Source organism: Rhopilema esculentum, chromosome 3 (genome assembly GCF_057945365.1).
Source record: "Rhopilema esculentum isolate cy_ngs chromosome 3, ASM5794536v1, whole genome shotgun sequence".
In the NCBI taxonomy this organism is placed as follows: domain Eukaryota; kingdom Metazoa; phylum Cnidaria; class Scyphozoa; order Rhizostomeae; family Rhizostomatidae; genus Rhopilema; species Rhopilema esculentum.
The window spans coordinates 3,996,283-4,019,842 of NC_142817.1; the positions used below are offsets into that span (position 1 = coordinate 3,996,283).

The following is a 23,560-nucleotide window of genomic DNA, read 5'->3' on the forward strand; positions in this document are numbered from 1 at the left end:
TTGAAGTTAATTGATATTAAAAAGTGATGCACAACCTAATGAAGTTGGCTAAAAATTTCCAATCCTTTTACCTATGTAACGCAGTCAATCGTTATGAAAAGTGCAGAATTCTGGAAGGTAACCCTCAGTTTTGTACAGCCTGTGCAGCTGTTTCTTTCGTTGCATCAGAGCTAGCTAAAGAAATTTCGAAACTAAGTAACCTTACAGTTCCGTCCTGTGTACCTTCGTTTCTTGAGAGATGGAAAAAGGCATGCAATGTGGTGGCATCTTTTGCTTCCTGAACGTACAAGTTTACATTTACTTATTTTCTTTTCTAGGACTGAGCTATGAAGAAATTGAGCAGGAGTTTTTGAAAAAACTTGAGTTCACCGAAAAAACCAAGTTGACAACTGATCAGCATTTGATTACGTTGAATGAGCGATTGATTTCAGAACGAGAACACCTTGCAAATAGATTACAAGGGATCGGAGGCCTAAAGACGATGACTCCTGCAGAGAGAGAGAACCTTCTTGCGTTGCTGTTAATGATGCACATACGTGGATTAAATGAAATGAGTTTTGAGAGCGCTGCATTGAGTGTAGGGCTAGCAGAGCGACTGCATCATCATACACACGAAATGTATGTATCAGTCTGTGTTCAAAAAGCACTTGATCAAAATGGTTCTATTGTTTTAAGACCTGATCTTTCTACTTGAATCCCTGAAAGGAATTAAGGCTTGGGAATTCATAAGCAGATGTCATTTCTGGACAATAGATGAACTGTTATGACTTGGCGATTATACTCAATCAAGTTGTAGGCGCGCAGTTTATCTGAACCAGATATACATCACTGTGTAACAAGCCCCGTGAAAACCGTCCCCTGCGAAAAAGTTTCTAATGATTGTCCCCGATTTACCTATTTTCGCCGAGCGCGCCAAACATTGCAAATTTGATCCATTCCCTAAGTTTCAAACAATTTTTGCAGTCCCCTATCATCCCCTTTACGGTTTACCTGCTATCCTCCTTAGAAAAGGTTACCAGGCTTGCTACACCGGAGTGTAGTTGTCGGGAGGTTTGTCATGCTTATTCTTGAAACTGAAAACAATTTTTAATAGATCGAAATAAGCCCTAGTTCAGAAACTTCCAGGATGCTGTTCTTCGACAAGATAAAAATCACCAATGCTCAGAAATTTACAAATTTCAACCACTGCAGCAACATAGCCTTGATACTTGCTGTGAAGTTTGGATGTTTTTAACAACAGAACTGCATTAAAAGATATAGCAAATGTTGAGAAATTAAATTTGTTATTTATATCCATTTTTGATAAGAAGTGAAGACTAAATCACTTACGTTGTAGACTGGTGGTGTTGTAGGTGAAATTTCGCTCATGTTCAAGCTTTAGAATAATTGAAACTTGCTTAAAAACATTTTTATTCTGGTTGTGTACCCTTTATTCTGGATGTGCTCATGTACCCTTTTCATTGAAATCTACGTATTCAGCTATTTTTAAACTTACAACCTTTAGACATCAATGACTTTATATTATTTTGTTTCAGCATTGAAAAAGACAAGAAGCGGAACGAGCGCCTGGCTAAAAATCGCCTAATGCTCCGTAAGGGTCACAGGGTAAGAGCAGAGAGCAAGTTGTTTGTTCCGGTTGTGTCACGTGTTAAGAAGATCACCGGAAAAGTTGATGTTGAGCTTGAGTTCATTCAAAACATGGAGAAGCGTTTAATGATCGAGCGGGAGGTGCTCATCGGCATTTTGCAGAGTCGAGATACAAAGCACCGTGTAAATGCAAAGAAACTTGGCACAGGTAAATTATTCTGAACTTGGTAGTTCGTTTTATCTATTCCTGGAGAAAGCTTGCTGCATCCAGCCCCTAGGTGACGTAATATTTGATGCAATGGAACAGGAAGCTTTAGTTGACTTAGTAGAACTGGGAACTTTAGGCTACTGTTTTCAGGTTTTTGTTAATCATGAATTTGGAGGCCTTCAAAATTATTACGGTTGATTACTATTCTCTGTTCAGTGGGATAGCTTTTCACCTATAAGTTGGATGGGCTAGAGGTACTCTTGGCTCATATGGCAATTCCAAAGTACCATGTTACGGATGCAATAGGTCATAAATGTATGCTCAAAATATCTAGTCTAATGCGTTAGAAACAGTTATTTAAAGCGCCCTGCCTTTGTTTTGAAGATGGCAGAGCCAACCAGTCTCTTGTTCTGAAGACACAATGGCAAGGCTGGCGAGAACGAAACAGCGAGGACAAATTAGGCTCATTGGAACAGCACCGTGCTCTTTTGCATGAGGCAACTGCTATTGTTTTTGAAAGCAAAAAGGAAGAGGCAAGGCTGATGTCAATGAACTTTGATGATTTGAGCATCGCGACAAGTCTGTTGGCAGAATTGCAAAAGTATCAAGATAGTGAATGCAGAAACCTTGTTAACTTCTTAGATAAGGTAGGCTTTGGCTTTTTCATTTCGAAGTGCAATGCATTTCTCAATGACCGTATATCGCTATTCATGATTGCCATTGTCTATGTTCAGTCTGTCTCTAAGTCATTACGTTTAGAACTATTTGAACTCATGTTTTCAAGATTTCCACGAATACTTACGAGGCAAGGTATCATTTTGCTTTGTAAGTTATAATTTTTCTAGTATCAGATTTTTGCTACAAAAGGAATGATTTTTAAGAGTTACTGTTCTTGGTTTTGTGACATAATTTTATCAAAAGCCATTACTTACACGATTAAAGAGCCTAAAAGTTCCCAGATAGCCAGGAACTTTATCAAATAAGACATTACTATTCTTACCGCTCAAAGCTTGGTTTCATAATCTAGAATTTATCAGCGTACGTAAAATTCCGACCAGGGGTAGAATTTTCAGCGCACGCTCAAACACTTTAAAAAACCGAAAGATATGTATGTATTGAATTAAGACTATATCTGAAAAGTTAACTGGCTTAGACCTAATGATGGTAGCTTTGTCAATTACTGTCAAATATTTCACTGGTCTTAAGCAGTTTACCCGTGAACTTGAATAAGTCAGTAGACCTTTATCTTGCCCTTAAAACATAAGACATTTTAATACCTATCGTTTGTAAATCCTCATTACTGCCCAGAAAGGCAAATTTTTCTTATCCACGTAAACTTGCTACATTTGCAGTGAAAACCCAACTTATTGGTAATAAACACCATCTTGCTTCTTATTTCTTGTCCGTCAAACCTAAAAGGTCTTCTTAATGCTTATTAATTGATTTCCAACCAAATCTTCCTTTGATTTCTGTTATAGATTTTCCCAGGCCTCTGCCCTTAAAAAGACATTGTTCCATACAATAGGGCAGCAAGTAAACAAGGTCTTCTAAATGCTTAAGATATTTTGATAGTCTTTTATCCTCATATTCACGTTAGTATCGTTGCTTCTAGACGAAATTTTTCACTGAAGTGAATGTTTCTTGGTTTTAGGACAAATCAGATATAATACGAATGTCTGGTAGAGAAGTAAGAGCACAAGAAGAAGAGTGGTTTGACAACATTGCAGCTGTGATTTTCGGAATAAGGGAAGTGTCAAATGAAGAGGAAGAAGTTATAAAAGCGCTGAATGATAAATATGATGCACTACGCGATCAGTTGCTTTTGGAGGCATTGAAGAAGCAGCTTAGTGACGCTGAATGGGCTAAACTGTCGGAGCAAGAAAGGCAAGCGAGGCTGACCAAGCTGAAGTTGATGGAAAGGAGGCTTAGGAAAGAAGGAAAATATGATGAGGCCGCTGCACTTCTTGGTGATATGATGAAAGACTCTGATTTGCTCCAGGTAAATACATTAGAAGTAAAGTCATCGTTTTAGCTGCGGTTGAACCGTTTTCAAACAACATTTTTGAAATAAACCATGTACTTTTCTTAATCGTTATATTGTTAAGTGATCCACTTGTTACGCTATTAATAGAGGATATAATTAAAACAATCATCATTGAAGCAGAGGAGAATTGATTTCTACCCATGCTTCAACCTTTATTGTTTAAAATGACCACGAAATGTCGCAACTCGGGGATGAGAAAGGAGAAGAATGTAAAGACTTATTTGAATAGCAGAATGAACATTGGAAATTACTGCGCTTCTTCTAATCAAAGGTTATTTTGCTATGTTGAGAAGAGTTGCGAACTTGTTAAAATTCATGCATGTTTGCCAATGAGCCATCTGTTAGAAGCCTTTCATTTTACATAATATGGAAATGCAGATAAAACTTGCATACGTAGCTATTTTAAGCATTAATTGACAACATTTCTCCGAGAATCGAGCTGTTGAAAGTAAACATCTCTTGGCACTTCATGAGATCCAGGGCTCAAAAACCCAAGCAGTGGCCAGTCGAAATCTTTTATTTTATAGATATATTGTCGCACTTTTGTTTTATATTAACCGTTGCTTAAGTTTTTACCTACCAAACTTGCTAATATCGCTTGTGTTTTGTTTTGTTAGTATCTTTCTATATGTTTCATTATTCTTTTATTCTTTAATATGCTCTTTATTCCTACATCAACACGGCCTACTTGCTATTGCACATGACACTATCTTTATAAAATTACTTTTAGTCACTCATGGGAGAGAACCGTCAACGATATCTTGACAAATTGCAAGAGAGGCTAAAGGCTAGAAAGAAGCGAATTCAAGATGGCGAAGAGGTTGATGAAGATGAAGAAATTTTAATGGATGACGATGAAGCAAAAACAACTGGCAATATACTGAAAGATCTACAGTTGCGATACGAGCAAGAAAAAGAAGCTCTGCTACGGAAACTCCAGGTAGTTTGTTTTCCTTTCAAATTTTCATTATCTAATTTTTTTTTGCTTTCAGTCTTTTTTTTCTTAGATTATTTAAAGACAATTCCTTCTTTTTTTTACAAGTTTTCTTGTCTGGTTTTGTTAAACAAATTCTCTTTACAATAAAAAACAGAAATTGCAACTATCTGTCCGCTCGAATGTTTGAAATGTTTTCCTTCTTGTTCTACTAAATTACAATTTATATAAACGTCTTTACTGTTTGCTGTTTATGACTCTTCATCCTTATTATTGATAGCGGCCTCTTAGCATTATTGAATATTTGTTTAAAACTACCCTAAAGCTGGTCTGATGCAGTACCAGTCACGGCGCAGTGCGTCATCTAGCGAGAGCTAGCGTCGCGTCACCATTTAAAAAGCCAGGAATCGAATGAGATCCATCAACATAAGGTTGAATGATAAACAATCAAAATATTAAGGGTTTATTTAAATTTGAGCGTAAAGGATATTTCAGTAACGACAATAACTGCCAAAGTCGTGGAACAATAACTTCAATTTTCAGGATTTGATTTAGCCATCCCTTTATCCACCTAGAAACAATTTTGATTCACTACAGAACAACGTAGAATGTCTGGAAGTATATTATTTCGTGTGATTAGCATGGAATTCGCCCTAACAATAAACAGTGTTTTAGGTGGAGTGAATGAGAATGAGAAATTGAAAATATGCTAAAAAACCTGTTTTTTTTTTAATTTTTTTTAACATTGTTCTGAAACACTCCACAAATCGTATTATATTGACAATTCTTTGCGTTACTGTAGGAAGGCGAAGGAAGATTTCAAAGTGAAAGAGAGAGACAGGCAGAGCTTATGAGGTTAAAACTTGAAAAAAGGAGAGCGGAGCGAGAAGGCAACTTTGAAAGCGCTGCTCTTGTTCTTGGCCTAGCCGAAAGAAATCAAGCTACGAAGGAAGAACAGTATGTTATTGCTTTCAGTTGCTTTGATCATCAGCTTCCTTTGACCTTAAGCATTTCAAGCTACATGAAACTTACCGCAAAGCAAATTCAGGTGACCACCAATCGTGAATTTTTCTAAAGCCCCACACACAAAGTAACCGTTGACCTGTTTAGCGCACAGTAGATTTTCATGCTTGGAAATGGCTTTGAAAAAAGCAAACATTTTACAACATATTGGCTAAAAGGTTTTACCAATCCATCTTTCTGGACAACAGCTATCCAGAAGACGTCATTTTATCTTATACTAAAGAGAAGATCGCAAGTTTTTCGGCTGTTCAGAACTTTGGTCCACAAAAGTGCCCAGTTTATTTGAAACTACCATGGATTGGTACCACTTTCTTGCGATTCGAGAGACAAATTAGGCAAGCCATAACTAAATGTTTCTTTCCTGTCAATCCTCGTATTGTTTACAGCACTAGGAGAGCCCTTCCATCCATTCAAAAGGATTACGCTCCTACCAACCAAAAAAGTTCCCTTATTTTTGAATTTACGTGCCAGTGTGATTCTGGCTACGTAGGACTCACAACCGAAAGATTGGGGGATAGGATAAAACAGCATGTTCCTTCTAACATAAGAAACAAAACTGCCCCTCAAAGAGAACAGCCTCTTCGATCTTGTAGGTCTAGAAATACTGTTAAAACAAGTGATTCTGCCATTGGTCAGCATCTTTTAGGCAACCCAGATTGTGCAAAACTCTATAATGAAGACATGTTTCGGATAATTGGCCGAGCCCGGTCGTCTTTCCATCTAGCAGTTTTGGAATCGATCTACATACAAACGAAGAAGCCACCATTGTGTAGACAGAAGGAGTTCGTTTTCTCTCTTGGACTCCAGTGGTCATTTTTCTTTAGGCACGCGGCACTGATTGGTCTACTATACCAGTCTTGTGCTTGCGTCTTTCTGATTGGCCTATTTCGATCCACCACTGGGTATATATTTTCCATCGTGTTCTTTCTGATCCTCATTCTGATGTTTTATGCTCTGAGCAGTGTCAGACGAAAAAGCTTTTAGCCAATATGTTGTAAAATATTTGCTTTTTTCAAGACAATTTTCAAGTTCTGTACCGCCAAAAATTATTCACATTTTCATGTTTGATATGCTTTTATTATCGGTTTAGTGATGACTTTGCCAAATTGTAAGGATATTTTGTATAGCAGATCAATTAAGGTTAAGTCTTTGTCTCTGCAAAGTTTGTAACCTTATATCGTTGTCAAGAATATATCTTGGTCACTAGTAATACACATTATTGTATCTTTGTTGCATTTTGACGCTTGGTAAAAAATAGTTCTGAAAACATTTTTTTAAATTGGTAATGTTTTGTCCTAAGTGAATAATTCTAATTTAAAGCCAGTCTTACACTTATGTGCATCATTTACTTATAGCATAATTTCTGATATCAACTGATTCTTATAGGCTTAAAAAAGACAGAGAGAGGCAAGAACAGCTTGCTCGGGAGAGGCTGGAAGCGCGTAGGAATGCTAGAAAGAAGAAAGGGAAGATAGAGGAGGAACCAGAACCCGATAAAGGTAATCATTGGTTTTTCGTCGTGTTTTCCTTTTCATTTTTACTACAATTTAGAAAATAACTTTGTCAAATTAAGACGTTTGCAAGCATCAGAAATTTTGTTATGAAAGCTTCCTTTGTTTTTGTGACGTGTGTGTTTCTTGTTCTTTATATTTTCTTGTTCTTGTTTCTTGTTCTGTCTTTTAGAGATCCGTTTCAGTGTTGTATTTTTTTCGGCTCCTTGCTTAATGCTTCTGAATATAATCATCACTATGACCCTGTTGCTTTTTAAAACGCCTTTATGGAAAACCTTTTGATGCTCTAAAAGCGGGAAAATATTTCATAATTTGAGAAAAAAATCTCTGTTCGAGACCAGAATTATATAAAACGTCTTCTAATATACAGTTAAAACCCGCGTATAAGAACCTGGTTGTTTCAGTTAGCCTGAACAGGTTCTTATATTAATGGTGCTTTTAAAGTGAATTTAGGTTATTAAGGTTCTTAAAATATGTTCTTATATTTATGTAGCAAAATCATAATTTTTACATCATGCACTAATATTATACCTAAAGACGGTCCAGAAATATATACTCGAACAAAATCTCTGCAGTGTCATTTAAAGACAAGGTGTATATGTGGAAAACTTTGAATAAATGAAAATTGAAATTTTGTACTTTGAAAATGCTGAATATCAAGAGGATTTATTTGAATGCTGAAAACAAAGACACAGTAATTCGGCTTCTTTTGACTTGTTTTGCCAAGTCATTTCAACAGTTTCTATCTAGAAACCTTTACAGCAGCTCCACTGTTAAGAACCTAACTTTAAATTTTAGCCTGAAAAGATTCATATGTGGAGGAGGCCTAAATTTGAAATTTTAGCTTAACAGGTTCTTGAAATCCAGGTTCTTATAAGCGGGTTTTTACTGTATTATTTTCTAACAAAAATACCTTATTGTTTTATCAAGACGCTTTTTACTTTTTTATTTAAGACAAACTAGTCCCTTTTCCCTTCTCTGTCGATTTTGTGATTCATATTAATCAAATTAACTGGTGAATTATAATTATATGATGCAACATTACAACATAGCACTAAAAAGATGGAATCTTTTTCGAGTGTCAATCCTAATGATTTATTTACCAATGCTAGATGATATCCTTGGGTGGCAAGACAGTGTAATGAGAGAACTCGAAAAGAGGCATGCCCAGGAAAGAGATTTCTTCGTTGACCTTTTAAAAGATCCAGACATGGAGGACTTGAGAGATGAAGCGAAGTCGATGTCTGAAGACGATAGACACAAGAGAATAGCTCAACTAAAGGATAAAAGAGAGGAACTGGATTTTGAGGACAGTTGTAAGTTTCTGACGACGTTTAGTAAATCTATCTTCAAGTGTATTGGTAGTCTAAATTTATAGACTTTTTTACTCGAAGCATAATTGTCAATTTATGAAGTTGAATGTTCATCAATCTGTTTAAAGTTTTTGGGAATTTAGTGTTAACTGGATCTGTCAAGATACTAGTTCTTATTTCTACGTTTTTCCTAGATTGAATCGTTCAGGGGAGGGGGGGGGGTGTGGGTTGTGACCTGGAGTTGAGATCTATCAGCAACTCAAAGGAAGTTCCACTCTAATGGCTTTCTTTATTATATTTTCATTATCTATGTTTAATAGAAGAAAGTTTGAAGATTACGTCAGAGAATGTTGATGATTATGCTTTTTTGTTGACAGCTGATCAAGAAGAGCACGGAGCTATTTTAGAAATGGCTGCTTCAGTAAAGATGGCTATTAGACAACTGGCATTAGCTAAAAAACAAGGAAAAGAAGCGGAAGTTGAAAACATTGATGTTGATGACGTCATAGTGTCACTGATGGCTGACTTACAGCAGGTGCAAGACAAAGAGAGTGAGGCAATGCTAGAGAAAGTCCAAGAAAAGGTACCTTGAGTTCAGTGAAAACTCTATTAATGGACACCTTCCAATAGCTGACACACCCAAACATTCGCCAATAAATCATTTCCACAATTTGATTTCCGCTGTGAAAACATGTAGTAGTAGCCTCTAGACAATAGATACCTTTCAAGAACAAAACAGTAGCTCTGGTTTTGCTGTATCCTGGGTACCAGAGCCTCTGTTAAGAAATGGGGTAGATCAGTAGAATGCTGTAAGGGGGGGGGGTGACTTTCATTGGTTGACCCTCCTCTTCGGACTGTTGGACTCGCTCGACTTTTTTAGGCTCTGGTGCCCTGGGAAAAAATGGCAACTGAATTGGACAGGACATTGCAACAGCCAAAAGCAACTCTTCCTTCGCATTTTTCAGTCAGCAATTGGGATTTCACAGACCATGATTGATAACAAAATCGCTTAATTCTTTTTGCTATTAAGGTTATAGCTCATAGAAGGCGTTAAAAAGATGACTGAGTTACTTTAAATGATGCCTACTAAAACGAAACTTATGAACAAGTTATTATTGATAACAGAGATTTCTAATAAGATTTACGATGGATGAAGACTATGATTTACTGTGATTTAGTTTTACATATGAGTTTTTAACACTAGTAGGCAAGATCAGCCTACGTCCACTCTCCGATGCCTGTCAAAAGTACTTGGAACACCCAGCAATTTGCATTGCATTTTATATCTTTCATTCCTTATCCGAAAAAAAATTACTTCTTATGCCCCCTTCCCCCTAAGACAATATTGATAATTTAGAGAAATATCATAAAAGAAGCGCAAAAGGAAGTGCTTCCTAAAATCCTAATCCGTTTCATAGTAAACCAACATTGTTCCGTGGGGGAGAGGGGGATGATTGATTTTGACCTTGGAAACTGACGTCAGTGTCCCATGATTTTTGGTAGGCATTGTCTGCTTCATAAGTTTTCCATAATCAGTAGTTGCACTCATCGCCCGTCCACACTTGTAAATAGTAATATTCAGGGACTGTTTGATGTAATTTGTGAGTCCATGAAACAGTTTACATCTCAAGAAAAAATACTCTCTACTGTTTTCATTAACTGGTATTTTTTTTGTAACTGATGCATTTCAAATCTTTAACAGCCTCAAGAAGAACTTGCAGAGTTACGCATCCGGCAGATTAACCAGAGGCGATACGAGGAGCTATCGAATGTTGCTGAAGTTGTCTTCTCGTACGAAGGGGCTGGCACAGATCAAGAAATCACAAAAGCTCTTGACAAGAAGTATGACACGCTTCTTGATAAGCTTATTTTGGATTCACTTAAAAAACAACTTGGTGAGTATTCAGGCTTTCATGCGTTTGATAATTGACGGCTAATGGCCTAGTATGAGCTAGATTACGGAGTGTTTTGGCCCTCCATTAAAATGACGTTGTTCCAAACGGAAAAAGCACTCATTTTCTGCGTATTTGTTTGATATTCACTTGCTTATAAATCCTTGGTATTTCGAGTTAATTTGCAGTCTTTATCATGGTTCATTGCAAAGTCAGTTAATATTTGTCTTGTTAAATGTTGCTGGCTCAGACCAAATGTGTTTCTACTAGTCTAATGCTGTTTTCAGTCGTACTAAAATGTCATTCCTCGTATAATATATAGCTCATTTAAGTTTATCAAAAAGTTAAATAATATTTCATTTACACTTTGTATCGTAATCAATATTATTGTTCGTGGTTTTGGGCGTAAAGATACCCTCACGTTAATGATTTCATCACAAGTGTGATTTTTTCGTCGTCTGTTTGTAGGGGCTGCAGAATGGGCGGCTTTGTCTGAGAAGGAGCGACAAGCAGAGCTCCTTCGCAGAAGGCTGGAGCAGAAGCGGCTTTTACGCGAAGGGAAGCTAGAAGAAGCCGCTAGAGTTCTCGGGGAAGGCTTCGCAGCGGATGCGAATTTAAAGAAGCTGATGGGCCAGAATCGCGCTCGATATGAAGAAATGATGAAAGAAAAATTGGCAAGGAGACGGGAAAGAATTAAAATGGGCCTGCAGGCTGACGACGAGGAAGAAGATGATGAGCTTCTGGCAGAGTTTGAAGAAGGCGGAGAAGAAGGAACGGTTGACGCCAAAAGCCTACTTGAGGATTTACAGAAAAGGCATGATATTCGCGTTATTAATATTGCTAGAAAAAGGTCTAAGGTTCTTATTCCAAGGGAGATAAGACAAAACAACTAATATACGGAATTTTGATTTAATTTTTTCTCCGAGACACAAATAGCTAGAAATAAACGATTTAGCTTTTTAGAGGTTTGTCTGTCAACACACAGAATAATATTACAAACTGACTATTGTCAGCATGCTAAATTTCCTGAATCTTTTGTTATATAGAGAAAATTATGTATTTCTTCGCCTAAATAGGCCCTTAGATACAAGGTGCTTAACCAAGAAGACACTTTGGTCCTTTTTGTGAGTATCAGCTGCACTACGATAGTTCGGACAGTACCTTTAACCGTGTTTTTATAGGTACGAAGATGAGAAAGAAGCCTTGATGGCCAAACTTAAGGGTGCAGATGCACGCTTTCTGAGCGAAAAAGAGAGACAGGCCGAACTGACCAGATTGAAAAGGGAGCAGCGGAAAGCACAGCAAGAGGAGAAATTCGGGGCTGCTGCTTTGGTTCTAGGGCTAGCTGAGCGGAACCAGGCCGCGGTTGAGAACCGTTTAAAAACAGACCGTGCCCGGCAGGAGCAGCTTGCGCGGGAGCGACTTGAGAGGATGAAAGAAAAACGCAAGGCAAAAGTCCAGAAGGTTGAGCTTGTAACGGATGGCAATGAAGTCAAATTACGAGATGCGTTGTTACAACACATCGAGCACCGGCATTCTCTTGAGCGAGAGGTATGTTATGCACGCTTTTGAGTAAATCTGTAAGTAATTTGAAATTGGATGTTGGAAATTGGATCGTAGTGCAAATTATCGACAACCCTTCTCTGGTTTCTATTGGACTGTAAGTAGGTGTCTTTCCTATGACGTGGCCAAAAAATTTCCCTGATTTTCTTGGTGTGACCGCCTTCTATCGATTTTTCTATTCTGCACTGAGTCACTCAAAGAAATTTGTTTGTAATACGGTCATATGTATATCTTTTATCTATGCATAAGTGCGAAATAAAAAAAAGCAATTTTTATATTTAGATGGCTACTTTTCCCATCGAGCTCATCATTTTGTTTATTGTTTACAATTTTTTGCACGCTTTGTTCCAATCCAGAGAATAAAGAAACCTAGAAAAAATTATGATCTTCTTGTTTTGCTTGTTATTTTCTTGTCTTCTTGTATATTTTCAACACCTAAACTTTGGTTGCAGGCTTTGTTGGAACTTTTACAATATGAAGATGCATCAGTTTTTGAAAGAGCCCAGTGCATGACGATGGGAAATCGTGAAGAGCGTTTAAAGGAACTTGCTGAAAAGATTACGAATATCGAAGAAACAGTTGATCGCGAACAATGGACGAAAATTCTTCAAGAAATGACAATGCTTAAAATTGTCAATCGCTCATCTAAACTCAAATCAAACGATAGCAAAGAAGCATCGAAGAATGATGTAATAATTTCCATAATTGCTGATTTGCAGCAATATCAAGACAAAGAAAGTGATCTGAGGATGAAACAAATGAATGAAATGGTAAATTGTGAATTTTTTCTCGCTATCCCACTACTACAAGGACGCCCGTTCGCACAGCGGGTCATATACGGTTCATGACCTCAATAATTGCCTTTGTGTGCATTGCTCATACGTCGAGATGCTTTCATTTATGGAAAGACAAATCCATTTGAAATAATTCAATGCGAGTTATTCATATTTTTGTGATATGGCGAGACAAAATGCATCTCAAATAGTTGTTAAATCTTTCTATTGAGTTTTATAATCAAACTATTTTGAATAAAGTAAGATTATTTAGATTTTTCAGCCTATATGATGGTGTAAAATCAGCCAGATTTTCACACCTCTTGCTCATTCAAGGTGGCATTGCCTAGAGACTTTTCAAGTACAGCAGACTGAAGGTCAAACATTTTTACTGTTGCTCTTAGTTCAATGCTTGTGCACTCATCGACAGATTTTTAAGATATTGTTGGTTGGATTTATAAAACTAATGTTGGGTGCACATGAAAAGCAAGAAACTGTCAAATATTGCTGCATTCAACACTGTGAATGATTTAGAATCTAGATACACTTCATATTGCTAATAATTTTGTTTTTGTGACGTCATGAATACTGTCGTCACCCAACAATACCTAGAAATCATCACATGCTTTCGGTGTATAGTACAGGACTGTTCTAAATTGCTACTTCGAGTTTCACGCTTGGTGCGATCATCAGACAACTCTGACTATACGGCATCGAGCACTTACCCGTAAACAGTAATTTCACTAGAAACGATAACAGATGCATATAATAAACACGCATTACGATAATTTAATTCCAGGGCAAGGAGCAGTTGATTAATGAACAGAAACATGAAATGGAAGTACGGGAAACAGAGAAATGGCCTAACATAACAATAACTGTATCAGCACCCGAGGACACTGCGCATGCGGATGACGACGAGCTGGTGGACGCACTTAGGAGCAAATATGATACTTTAAAAGAGAAGTTGATATATGAGGCGTTGGAAAGAAATATTGGTTCTGAAGAATGGAACAAATTGACTGATGAAGAAAAATACGAGAAAATGATGGAAATAAAACTAAGAATACAGAAGTTACAAGAAGAAGGTAATGTTTGCTCGCAGTTCAGTTGCTGTCATTGATGTTTTTCAAAACCAGTAAATTTTCATACATTATCTCTCTCTATTTTTGTAGCATGATAACTTGTTTTGTTTGTAGGAAAAACAGAGGAATTGCAAAAATTGATGGCTGAGTTGTTTCCGGATGGTATGGATATTCAAGTGCTGTTGGGTGCTAGTGTGGAGGAGCAAGAAAAGCGAATGAAGGACCGTGAAAGGCTGAGAGAGGAGAGAAGAGCCGCTGGGATGAGAGAGGAGGAGATTGAAGCCCTTGAGAAGGAGGAAGACAGGGAGTTTGAAGAAGAACTGAAAAAGAAGTCAACAAAGAATCTATTGTTGGATTTAGACGTAAGGGTTTATACAATTTAGACATACGAGATAGGCCTTACTTAAAAAGTGGTAGCTAAATATTTCATATTTAAAAAAAATTGTTCTACCTAAATCCTATCAAGTTTTTCGTGCGTTTAATAAAGATTCTTTAAACTGGAATGATAAGAGAGTTTTTAATTTGTGTTGGCATGCTAACGTTATATTTTGTAAACATTCCTACTTTTGTGCAGCTCAAGAATATTGTGTTTACTTTAACTGATGACTAACGTAAATGACTATAAATGTTTCTATAACTATTGGCAAATCAGTTGGTATCAAGAGAAACAAGAAAGCACAGCTGTTCTCAAAACACTTTGGCGACAAAAGTTCATCCCAATTGTGTATTGATCCTTTAGAACTAATAAAAAATGACGCATTGAAAGGGAATTTGCGAGATTTTAGGTCTCTTATCAACACCAACTTCATATTTGTACACATTCTCCTGGATTGTTTATCAAGTATATGCCAACCCACACCTCCTCCGAAGAGGACTGCAGCGAATCATAAATCTAAAGCACTGTTCACTCACGTTTTGTTTTCAATTTTAGCACAACTTTGAAGCTGAGAAAGAAGCTCTTCTTGCGACCCTTAGAGGAGCTAATGCAAAGTTTCTTAGCGAGCGAGAGCGGCAAGCCGAGCTCGCGCGGTTAAAACGCGAGCAACGCAGAGCACGCAAAGAAGACAAATTTGAGTCGGCAGCCCTGGTTTTATCGGTTGCAAAAACACAGCAAGCAGAATTAGAAAGCAAGTAAGTATTGCAAGGCAGTCTGCGAGAATGGGGCTTAATAGCAGCCTGAATAAGCTGTGAGCTTAATAGCAGCCTGAGAGAACGGGTTTGTTTGCTTTGTTCCATTGAGCCCCGATGGGCCCTTTGGAAGCTCAGGCATGACGGTCCCGCTTTTATTAGATATTTATTAGGCCAAATATTTCTAACAGTTTCAACTAAAAACATCCTTAACTGTATAGATAACTAATAATGAAATGAACTGAAAATAAAAGAAACTCAGATTAGTAAAATAATTATTTCTTTTTCCTATTTAAAAATTTCTATCTCAGTTCAAACTAACAGATGACAATGCTCCAGGACACACCATTCTCTTTCCCCCTTTCTCAGTATACCTGCTCAGTTGCCCCTTCCCTGAGAAGTTAACCCTGATTCTGTCCAGTAAGTGTTCTTATAATATTTAGGGGTCTACTAATGCTTTATAAAAGTTTGTGAATACTTCATTGCCATTGGTGATTAATAGCATACGTAGCTATATGTGCAACTGTTTCACTATTGTCACTCTTTCTAAGGCTCAAGAGTGACCGTGAACGGCAAGAGAAGCTTGCAAAAGCTCGTTTATTAGCAAGGAGAAACAAGCGCAACCAGGCCAAGAATGCAGAGGAGTCTGAAGAAAATCTGGAAGAGATAAATGATGCTAGCAAATTGCAGGTATCCTGCGTTTTAAACTGTAATTAGGAACTTCTGGATAACAAAATCTTTTGTTTGTATTTAATCATAATCAATTTATAAAGACATATGCATACAAGATTTGACCGAATGCACACCAGATATCTTGCTTCAACCCTCTTCGAGCATTAGCCTCACTTCTCTTCTAACCTCTTTTAACACATTTGGCTTCCAGCCAAACATAGAGTCACCTTCTAAAATTGGCCCTGTATGGCCCCCAACTTTCTTTTTAGCATGAGTTTATTTAGCGCCTAACACCTGCTGGAGCCTTGAAATTCCGACCCCTTTTGCCATAGACCTGTTTCAAACGTAACTGAAGAGACCTTTCATGCCAAATGTTTTCATAAAAAAAGATAATGACTGTCTTTCCTTTAAGCTCGTTGTCTTGAGATTTTTTCTACCTATTTTGTTATGTTTTTAGGAGGTTGTCCTCAGTGAGATGGAAAAGAAGCACACTGCTGAAAGAGATCTACTCGTTGAAATATTGCATGGAAATTCAAAAAGTGAGTGGGAGGAAAAAGCCAAAAACATGGATGTCATTTCCAAGCAAAGGAGGCTTGATGAGTTAAAGGTGATTCTGTTTACAAAACTGTGGGGGAACCAGGAACAATGTCCAACCTATTTGTGTTTGTCCAAGACTTTTTAACACGAATTTAAATCAAAACTATCAGTATCGAGGCCTTTTTGTATGTGATAGAGGCACAAATTCTGATATATAGACCCCCAATTTCAATGCGTGTTTATTTGAAAAGCCCCAACTTGACTTACAATATTTAGTCACAATGTCTTATTGCTATTATTCCATTGAGGATGGAATAAAACGAGAGATGTTAAATTATTTGAAGTGAGACGTGATTGATATTATTGTGTGAAAATATTTCAGCATTCAACATTTTTTCATCTTATGATTACCTAGAAACTAACACGAAAGACACTGTTCTGTATCTCCTTCAATACTGTACGTGATTGTGTGGATTTTTCTATTTGTGGATTGTAAAAAACCTGTGTAAAATTTCGTAACAAGCTCAAACGATGTTCTCAGTGAAAGTTTTAACCTTGACTGCTGTAAAATTTCAAGTGCACAGTCGGGATCTGAAGGTCTTATATATTAACGAATTTGAAATCGCTTTTAAATTTACAAAATCCATTGGTCTGATTATCTGTAATAAAGTTGATTTGCATTGTTCTTAGGTACTGAGAACACATTGGCGAGAAGCTGGCCCTGCCGAGATGGCGGAAACCATCGATGAACAAATCGACATTTTCAAGGAAGCAGCCAGTCTTAAATTGCAGCTGCTCATTGATGAGTTTGGAGAGGCTGAGGGAAACGACAAGTTCGAGAACGCATCAGTAAAGATTCTTGCCGATTTGCAAGAAAACCAAGACACAGAGGCCTCGTATCTTATGAAAGATCTGTCTAATAAGGTTTGCATCGTCAACTCAGCCACTACTTAAAACTCTAGCTAAAATGAGTCTCTCGTTAAATCACAATCATTAGGGCAAATGAGTTCTGATATATGGGCGCATAATTGAAGGAGTGTCGGACGAAAACTGCTACAGTGTTGTAAAGCAAAATACTACTGCTTTTCGGTTCGATATTGACCCATTGTGGTATAGAAAGGGCTTGTTTGATCAAAACGGATATTATCTTACATTAAATTTAAATAATTTTATTCTTTTTCATAGCTATTCTTTTCCCAATATCTTTATAATGCGGTCATTATCCTTAAAAGCTTTAAATTTTAAGTTCACTTTGCACTAATTTTACTTTTAGTTTCACTCCATCTTTTGCAAATTGTGGAAATAAATTTCTCTTTGCAAGGACAGTTGTAAACCAGTGTTTTAGCTGGATTCTATTTGGGGAAAACCTTTTAAACTGGTATTGAAACAAAATAAGATATCGTCTCGTTTTTTGCTTGCTTTAGGCCGTTGCTACACTAAAGCAACTTTGCAAGGTGCAGAGCATGGCTAGAAACGAGAAATGGTACGATAACGTGGCAGCCAGCCTTCTCGGCATCAAGAGACAACATGCCGGCCAAAGTGACACATCGGGAGACGATCTTGTAGATGCTTTAGATTCAAAATACAACGAACTGAAGGAGAAGCTCTTTATCGAAGTATTGAAGAAGTAAGTTTTTTTGAAATGTTTTTAGAACTCGTTGCTTTTCTTGCATTCATGTTCAAGCTTATATCTGGTGCTTCAATGGAATTGTCGTTGTCTTGTCAAACTAAGTCAAGAAATTATTTAGTTTTTCTATCATAATCGTCGCCGTTGGTCGTCGTTCGTCGCCATTGGTCGCCATTGGTCGCCATTGGTCGCCGTTGGTCGTCGTTGGTCGTCGTTGGTCGTCGTATTTAGCCATTACAAAGCTTAATTCGTTTTTTATATGTAAGCAATCGTATAATTCCTTTTGTAAAACGAAAGAGTTTTTAACTTTTCTACCGAACGTTGCACTGCACGTAGAACCTCTTTGCATAAATAGATCAAAATGAAAGTCAGAAATGTTTTTCCAAAAAAATATTCAACAATTTACGTTGCTCTTTACTATGGAGCTTATTACTTTGTCTTCTCACTGTTGACGATTTTGCTTAATTTAGGAAATTTGGGGAAGAAGAGTTGAATAATATGTCGCGCAAAGAACAGCAAGAGCATCTGGAGAACCTTCGTGCAGAGGATGCCAAAATAAGAGCTGGTGAAGAACCTGGCAGCAAGTAAGTTAAGATAACAGAACATTGTTAAAATAAACAAAATTGGAATTTGGTTTTTAATTATGAGCTAGTTTTATTAGGCTCAAATTATCATATAAGCACTTCAACTGTAATAAAACTCTCGGCGCTTATCCTAACCCTAACTACAACCTTAACCCTACAGCCAACCTTAACCCTGAACCGAGCCCAAAGCCATTTTTTGCAAAACATTTAATGTTGAATGTTTTGGGAGCAATAAAGGAATGATGAATAACATATTAAGAAAGTAGGAGTGTTTCTTTTGTAGCCGTTCCTCTTTTATGATATAGGGTCCAAAACTAGACAAACATCTTGGAGACTTGACGTGCTTGTGCATCGATGATTTTTAGTGCAATAGCTTAATTTGCTAGAAGTCTAAGCTAAAATCATGATGAATTTTCGAAGAAGAAATTATTATCGTTTTAACATTTTTTTTTTCATCTATAGTGTTTTTAATGAGATAACGATGAAGAAAATGGACTCTTATTTGGAAAATTCGCGCCAAAAGAAAGAACAGAAGCTGAAGAAGCGCATGGAGAGGAGGAAGAGGGCAAGAGAGTTGGGGATTACTGAGGAAGAACTCGCAAAACAAGAAGGGGAAGAAGCTGATGATGAAGAGGAGAAATCAGTGTCGACTTCCGACATGTTGAAAGACTTGCAGGTAGGTGAAGAGCCTAAATTAACAAACAATTTCATTTAGGCACTAGAATGCTTGTAAATGTGTCGCTGCTGTAGGTAACGAATGCTGGCATCTTGTGAGATCACTGGTCACTGGGAGTGTCCTGCCTCAGATTTTCACTCATTTATTGCGTTTATTTGTACGGTTTATACACTTGTGATCATGCATTCGCTTTTATAAAGTGATGCAAGTATTAGATTAGATCTAAGAAATTTGATCAGATTCAATGTGTATCAAGCCACATGCAGTTTTCATTTTACAGTCATATCTGAATAATATACTTTTATGCTGGTTGTAAATGGCTGCACCGTAAATAAATTGGTTTCGGAGTTTGGTTTCAGTGTTCTGAATTTGTTTTCTGTCAACAGAGCCAGTACGAGGCAGAGAAGGATGCACTGCTAGCCAATCTCAAAGGAGCCAATGCTAAGCTGGCAAGCGAGCGAGAGAGACAACTAGCTCTCATAAAACTAAGGAGAGAAAAACAAAAGATCAAGAGGGAAGATAAGTTTGATAGCGCTGCTATTATATTCAACATGGCCAAAGAAAACAAAAAGCAACAGGAAGAAAGGTATGAATTATGATGCTTATCATGCAGCCAATATACTGATCGATCAGTTACTGGTGTTAGTGCAACTTATTACGTATTAAGTAGCAAATCCTCGATGTATTGGTATTACAGTTTATAACAAAAGTACGAACAACCGTTAGATTGCCTTGGCTCATGCAAGACAGAAAGCATTTTGCACTTGAACGTTCACGGCTACACCACCAGTCAAGAGAATTTTACTACTCCTTTGAATTAAGTCAGTTAGACGACCATGGTCTTGTTACTGTTGTTCCGTATGTGTTGCCTTTCTTACATCAATTTTCGTAAAAACAGGGTAAAAGATTTGAAAGTTTTTCACGTTTGGTGATTTGTAAACGAGAAGAAGAATGCAAACGACGGTAGCGCACTTTGCTATCTTCGCCAAAATCATTACTGCTTTTTCAACCTCATTTGATGAATTTTCTGTGGAATGAATCTGTTTGAGATTTTATCGATTCACATAATTACGTGGGTCGATGAATCTCACAGTGTATCAAGTAATTGGTCATTTTCCTCCAAACAAGAATTTCATGACTTCGAATCTCCTCATTCTGCACGCTGTAAAATTACTGAAGAAATAGCTGGGCTGTGATCTTTTGTCAGGTCAAATCAAACATTCATTTGACATGATTTTTAATGTTTATAGGTATTCATTGATGATTTGTTATCCACACTTGAATTGACAATAGTAAATATGAAATTTTTGTTGTTGCAAAATTTGTGGCCAAAACCTTTTTCTAAACTAGGCTTGTACGTTTGTGGGTTAGCGTGTCTCCTGCAACCTAGATGTTCACCGTGACGTTTGTTTGTTAATTCACAGAAACCTTTGTGGGTTTATGTGTCTCTGGCATCCTAGATGATTGTTCTTAAAGCTTATCTGTCCATTCACATAAACATTTGCTTTTTGTTTAGTTATGGAGCAGAACGAGCTAGGCAAGAACAGCTTGCCCGTGATCGACTAGCAGCGATACGTCAGAAAAGACAAGCAAAATCTAAAAGTCATGCAGAAAAAGTCCTCGAAGAGCAACAGAAAGACCTTGAAGATGACGTCAGAAGTTCAGATCAAATGGAACGTGAAGGGAGCATGGCGGTGCAGAATTCTGTTTTGGACGAGATGGAGAAAAAACATCGGTCGGAGCAAGAGGTATGACGTAACCGTTGATGCAAATATTTTATTAACGCGAAGTTTGATAGCTATTTAACAAGATTGTAGAGCCCTACAGTAACTGAAACACAGAATGTTCTCAATTTTAAAAATTATTTTCACTGAAACATTTAGAACCATGGTTTTATGTGTTGACATTTTTTTCAGTCTCTCGTTGAACTTCTTTCAACTGTGGAATCCGACGCCGATGCTGTTGCTGCTGCAGCCTATCTTTCTGAGGTGCAAAGGAACGAAAAATTGGCTGAAATACGGAAGCAGCGAGATAATTGGAAGAACGAGGCCGCACGTGCAGCCAACGCAGCGCCACCAGAATCTGAACTTACTGAGGTGAACTTAACCGTTTTCATTGGCACAATGCTTTTAGCTCATGTTAACCATTGGTCGAAGAAACATATTAAGGAATCTAGCATGACGCTTTGGCATTGATACAGATAAGGATTTTGCTTTTATAGTTAAGGCAGACATTAATACACACTTACAAAATCATTTACACCTCTTTTATGAATTTCAATTTACTTCATTATGAGCGAAAGGAATGGAAGAAAACAGTGGCAAGGCTAATGTCTTGAATTAAGACGGAAGACCCAGTAAGAAGAAGAAGAAGAAGAAGAATTTACTTCATTACTTTAAGATTTCTAGTCTTTTAGTAACAGAAAAAATTAGAAGCTAAATTTAACATTCATTTAAAGTTTAAAACTCATGCTCTAATTTCTTTTGCCTGTCCATTCATTCAACTAACTTTCTTTGTTGATTTCATCTTTAACTTTTTTGTTTTTAACATTTCTTTAACCTCTAGGAAGAGAAGAAAGAAAATGCAAATCGCATCTCCAAAAACTGGGAGGCCTACCGCAAAATTCTCATGGATGGACTTGTTATTCGATCTGAAAATATCAAGCAAGATTTGTTAGGCAGAGGATACCCAGCAGAGAAGCTTGCCGAAGAAATGTCAATCATTTTGCTTGCTGACTTACAAGAGAAACAAACATCGGAAACCAATGCGATGTGTACTGTTATCAGTGACAAGGTAGATATCAGCCTCTTTGGAACTGAACCTTCTACCACACTTTATCCAATCTTTCCTTACTGACCTAAACCTGCCTCACCTCGACCAATCCCATCTCCACCCATCTTACCGCAATTCACATCACCTCAACACACTTCACCACACCGTACCTCCTTCCATCCTTCCCAACTCAGCTATGCCAATCTCACCTAGAGCAAACAGTCGCATCATACCTTAACCAACCCCAGCCTACCTCATCTACCACACCCCTACTCACCCCACTCCATTCTACTCCACCACCTTTCCTATTTATCCATTTTCACCATATTTCATCCCAACCCACCTCACCCTATTCAAAGTCAACCTACACCACCGCACCCTACTCCACTCCTCAATACACCTACCCTAATTTGCAGATCGGAACCTTGAACTGGGAAATGTAAAAATCTTATAATGCTGCTTATAAGTTACTTTACTATTTAAAAACGGTTTTCGTAGAAATCTATCCGTAACATTACTGACACGGTTATTGCGATGAACTTCTTACTATTATTACATTATCCCTTATATGTCTTTTCTTTTTAGCCTAAAGCCAGATGGGATACTTTCATTGGCAAACAGCCACCATTGTCCTTTTTTCAAACCTCCTCTACTTATTCTTTCCTCCTAAAAATCTACAACTGTATTGATAATTGATTTCTTCACAAAGTGATGTAGGATTGAGCACTAATCGATCATGTCTTTTTTTAGAAACACGATTTCTTGATGAAGGTCAAACAAGAGCAAAGAAAGGCACGCCGCGAGGCATGGATGGAGAACTTAGCAAACACCATCCTTGGGTCTGCTGCTGCTGCGCAGTCACGCAAACGGAGCACATCTAAGGTATTATTCGCTTCCATAGGGCTGAACGCTTTCCTCAACAAGCTTACCCAATCACTTGAGGCATAAGATAATGTAAAAGAAAAATTTTAGAAAGTAGGGCATCACCGTTGAGGGAGAATATAAGAGAGCTTGTAATTATTATTTTAAAGGTAATGTGTCCATATTAAGGGAATGCGTATACCCAACTTGTCAAGCCACCCATCAAAATAACGGTTTGCGATTGGTTAGTATTCTTGCGATGCAAAACTGCTCACATGAAAAGCTGACTTCGCAGCAAGATAGATAAACAGAACGACCGTAATGATTGGGGTGATGATATGAAAAATCACGTGTTTCTAAAACCCCCGCATAGTCGCTTGCTTTAGCTGGACACATTACCTTTAAAGGTTTGATAAAGGTTCGATTTTAGCCCGAACTTATAGTCTCTCCCCCTCTCCTCCTGTGACAAATAGCATGAAAGGATAGCCAAATATGTACTATTTCATCCCTGAAGATGGTGAAAAAATCAACTTGTATCGTTAAAAGGAGCAAATAAGGATATTCCATCACTATTGAACATTATCATCTCAGCAATCACTTGTAATAAAACAATATGTCGCAAGTTTATCTTAAGCATTTCGTTCTTACAAATGTTTTATTCCCTGGCTTGATACATCCTATCACACACTTTCTTCAATTTTGAACACCTTTGAGTCTTTGGTGATTCATATTTGCAACCATAAACTAGCATTCAAGAGCAGAATAGTTGT

The 23,560-nt window shown here is 37.4% G+C and overlaps 1 protein-coding gene across 1 annotated transcript in view; it reads left to right on the forward strand.

Annotated features, from left to right (window-relative positions):
* LOC135692467 (uncharacterized) overlaps window positions 1-23,560 on the forward strand; it is a 33,921-nt gene that overhangs the window by 3,080 nt on the left and 7,281 nt on the right. The window contains exons 4-30 of the mRNA XM_065210593.2: window positions 318-618; window positions 1,536-1,795; window positions 2,180-2,442; window positions 3,447-3,794; window positions 4,570-4,779; window positions 5,576-5,730; window positions 7,183-7,295; window positions 8,420-8,623; window positions 8,998-9,203; window positions 10,323-10,515; window positions 10,981-11,326; window positions 11,694-12,063; window positions 12,528-12,845; window positions 13,648-13,936; window positions 14,048-14,295; window positions 14,865-15,064; window positions 15,613-15,751; window positions 16,191-16,340; window positions 16,961-17,194; window positions 17,695-17,897; window positions 18,368-18,481; window positions 18,944-19,157; window positions 19,544-19,743; window positions 20,674-20,905; window positions 21,074-21,253; window positions 21,723-21,950; window positions 22,680-22,811. Of these exons, the coding sequence (XP_065066665.2) occupies window positions 318-618; window positions 1,536-1,795; window positions 2,180-2,442; window positions 3,447-3,794; window positions 4,570-4,779; window positions 5,576-5,730; window positions 7,183-7,295; window positions 8,420-8,623; window positions 8,998-9,203; window positions 10,323-10,515; window positions 10,981-11,326; window positions 11,694-12,063; window positions 12,528-12,845; window positions 13,648-13,936; window positions 14,048-14,295; window positions 14,865-15,064; window positions 15,613-15,751; window positions 16,191-16,340; window positions 16,961-17,194; window positions 17,695-17,897; window positions 18,368-18,481; window positions 18,944-19,157; window positions 19,544-19,743; window positions 20,674-20,905; window positions 21,074-21,253; window positions 21,723-21,950; window positions 22,680-22,811 (6,050 nt within the window). The remainder of the gene's footprint in view (window positions 1-317; window positions 619-1,535; window positions 1,796-2,179; window positions 2,443-3,446; window positions 3,795-4,569; window positions 4,780-5,575; window positions 5,731-7,182; window positions 7,296-8,419; window positions 8,624-8,997; window positions 9,204-10,322; window positions 10,516-10,980; window positions 11,327-11,693; window positions 12,064-12,527; window positions 12,846-13,647; window positions 13,937-14,047; window positions 14,296-14,864; window positions 15,065-15,612; window positions 15,752-16,190; window positions 16,341-16,960; window positions 17,195-17,694; window positions 17,898-18,367; window positions 18,482-18,943; window positions 19,158-19,543; window positions 19,744-20,673; window positions 20,906-21,073; window positions 21,254-21,722; window positions 21,951-22,679; window positions 22,812-23,560) is intronic.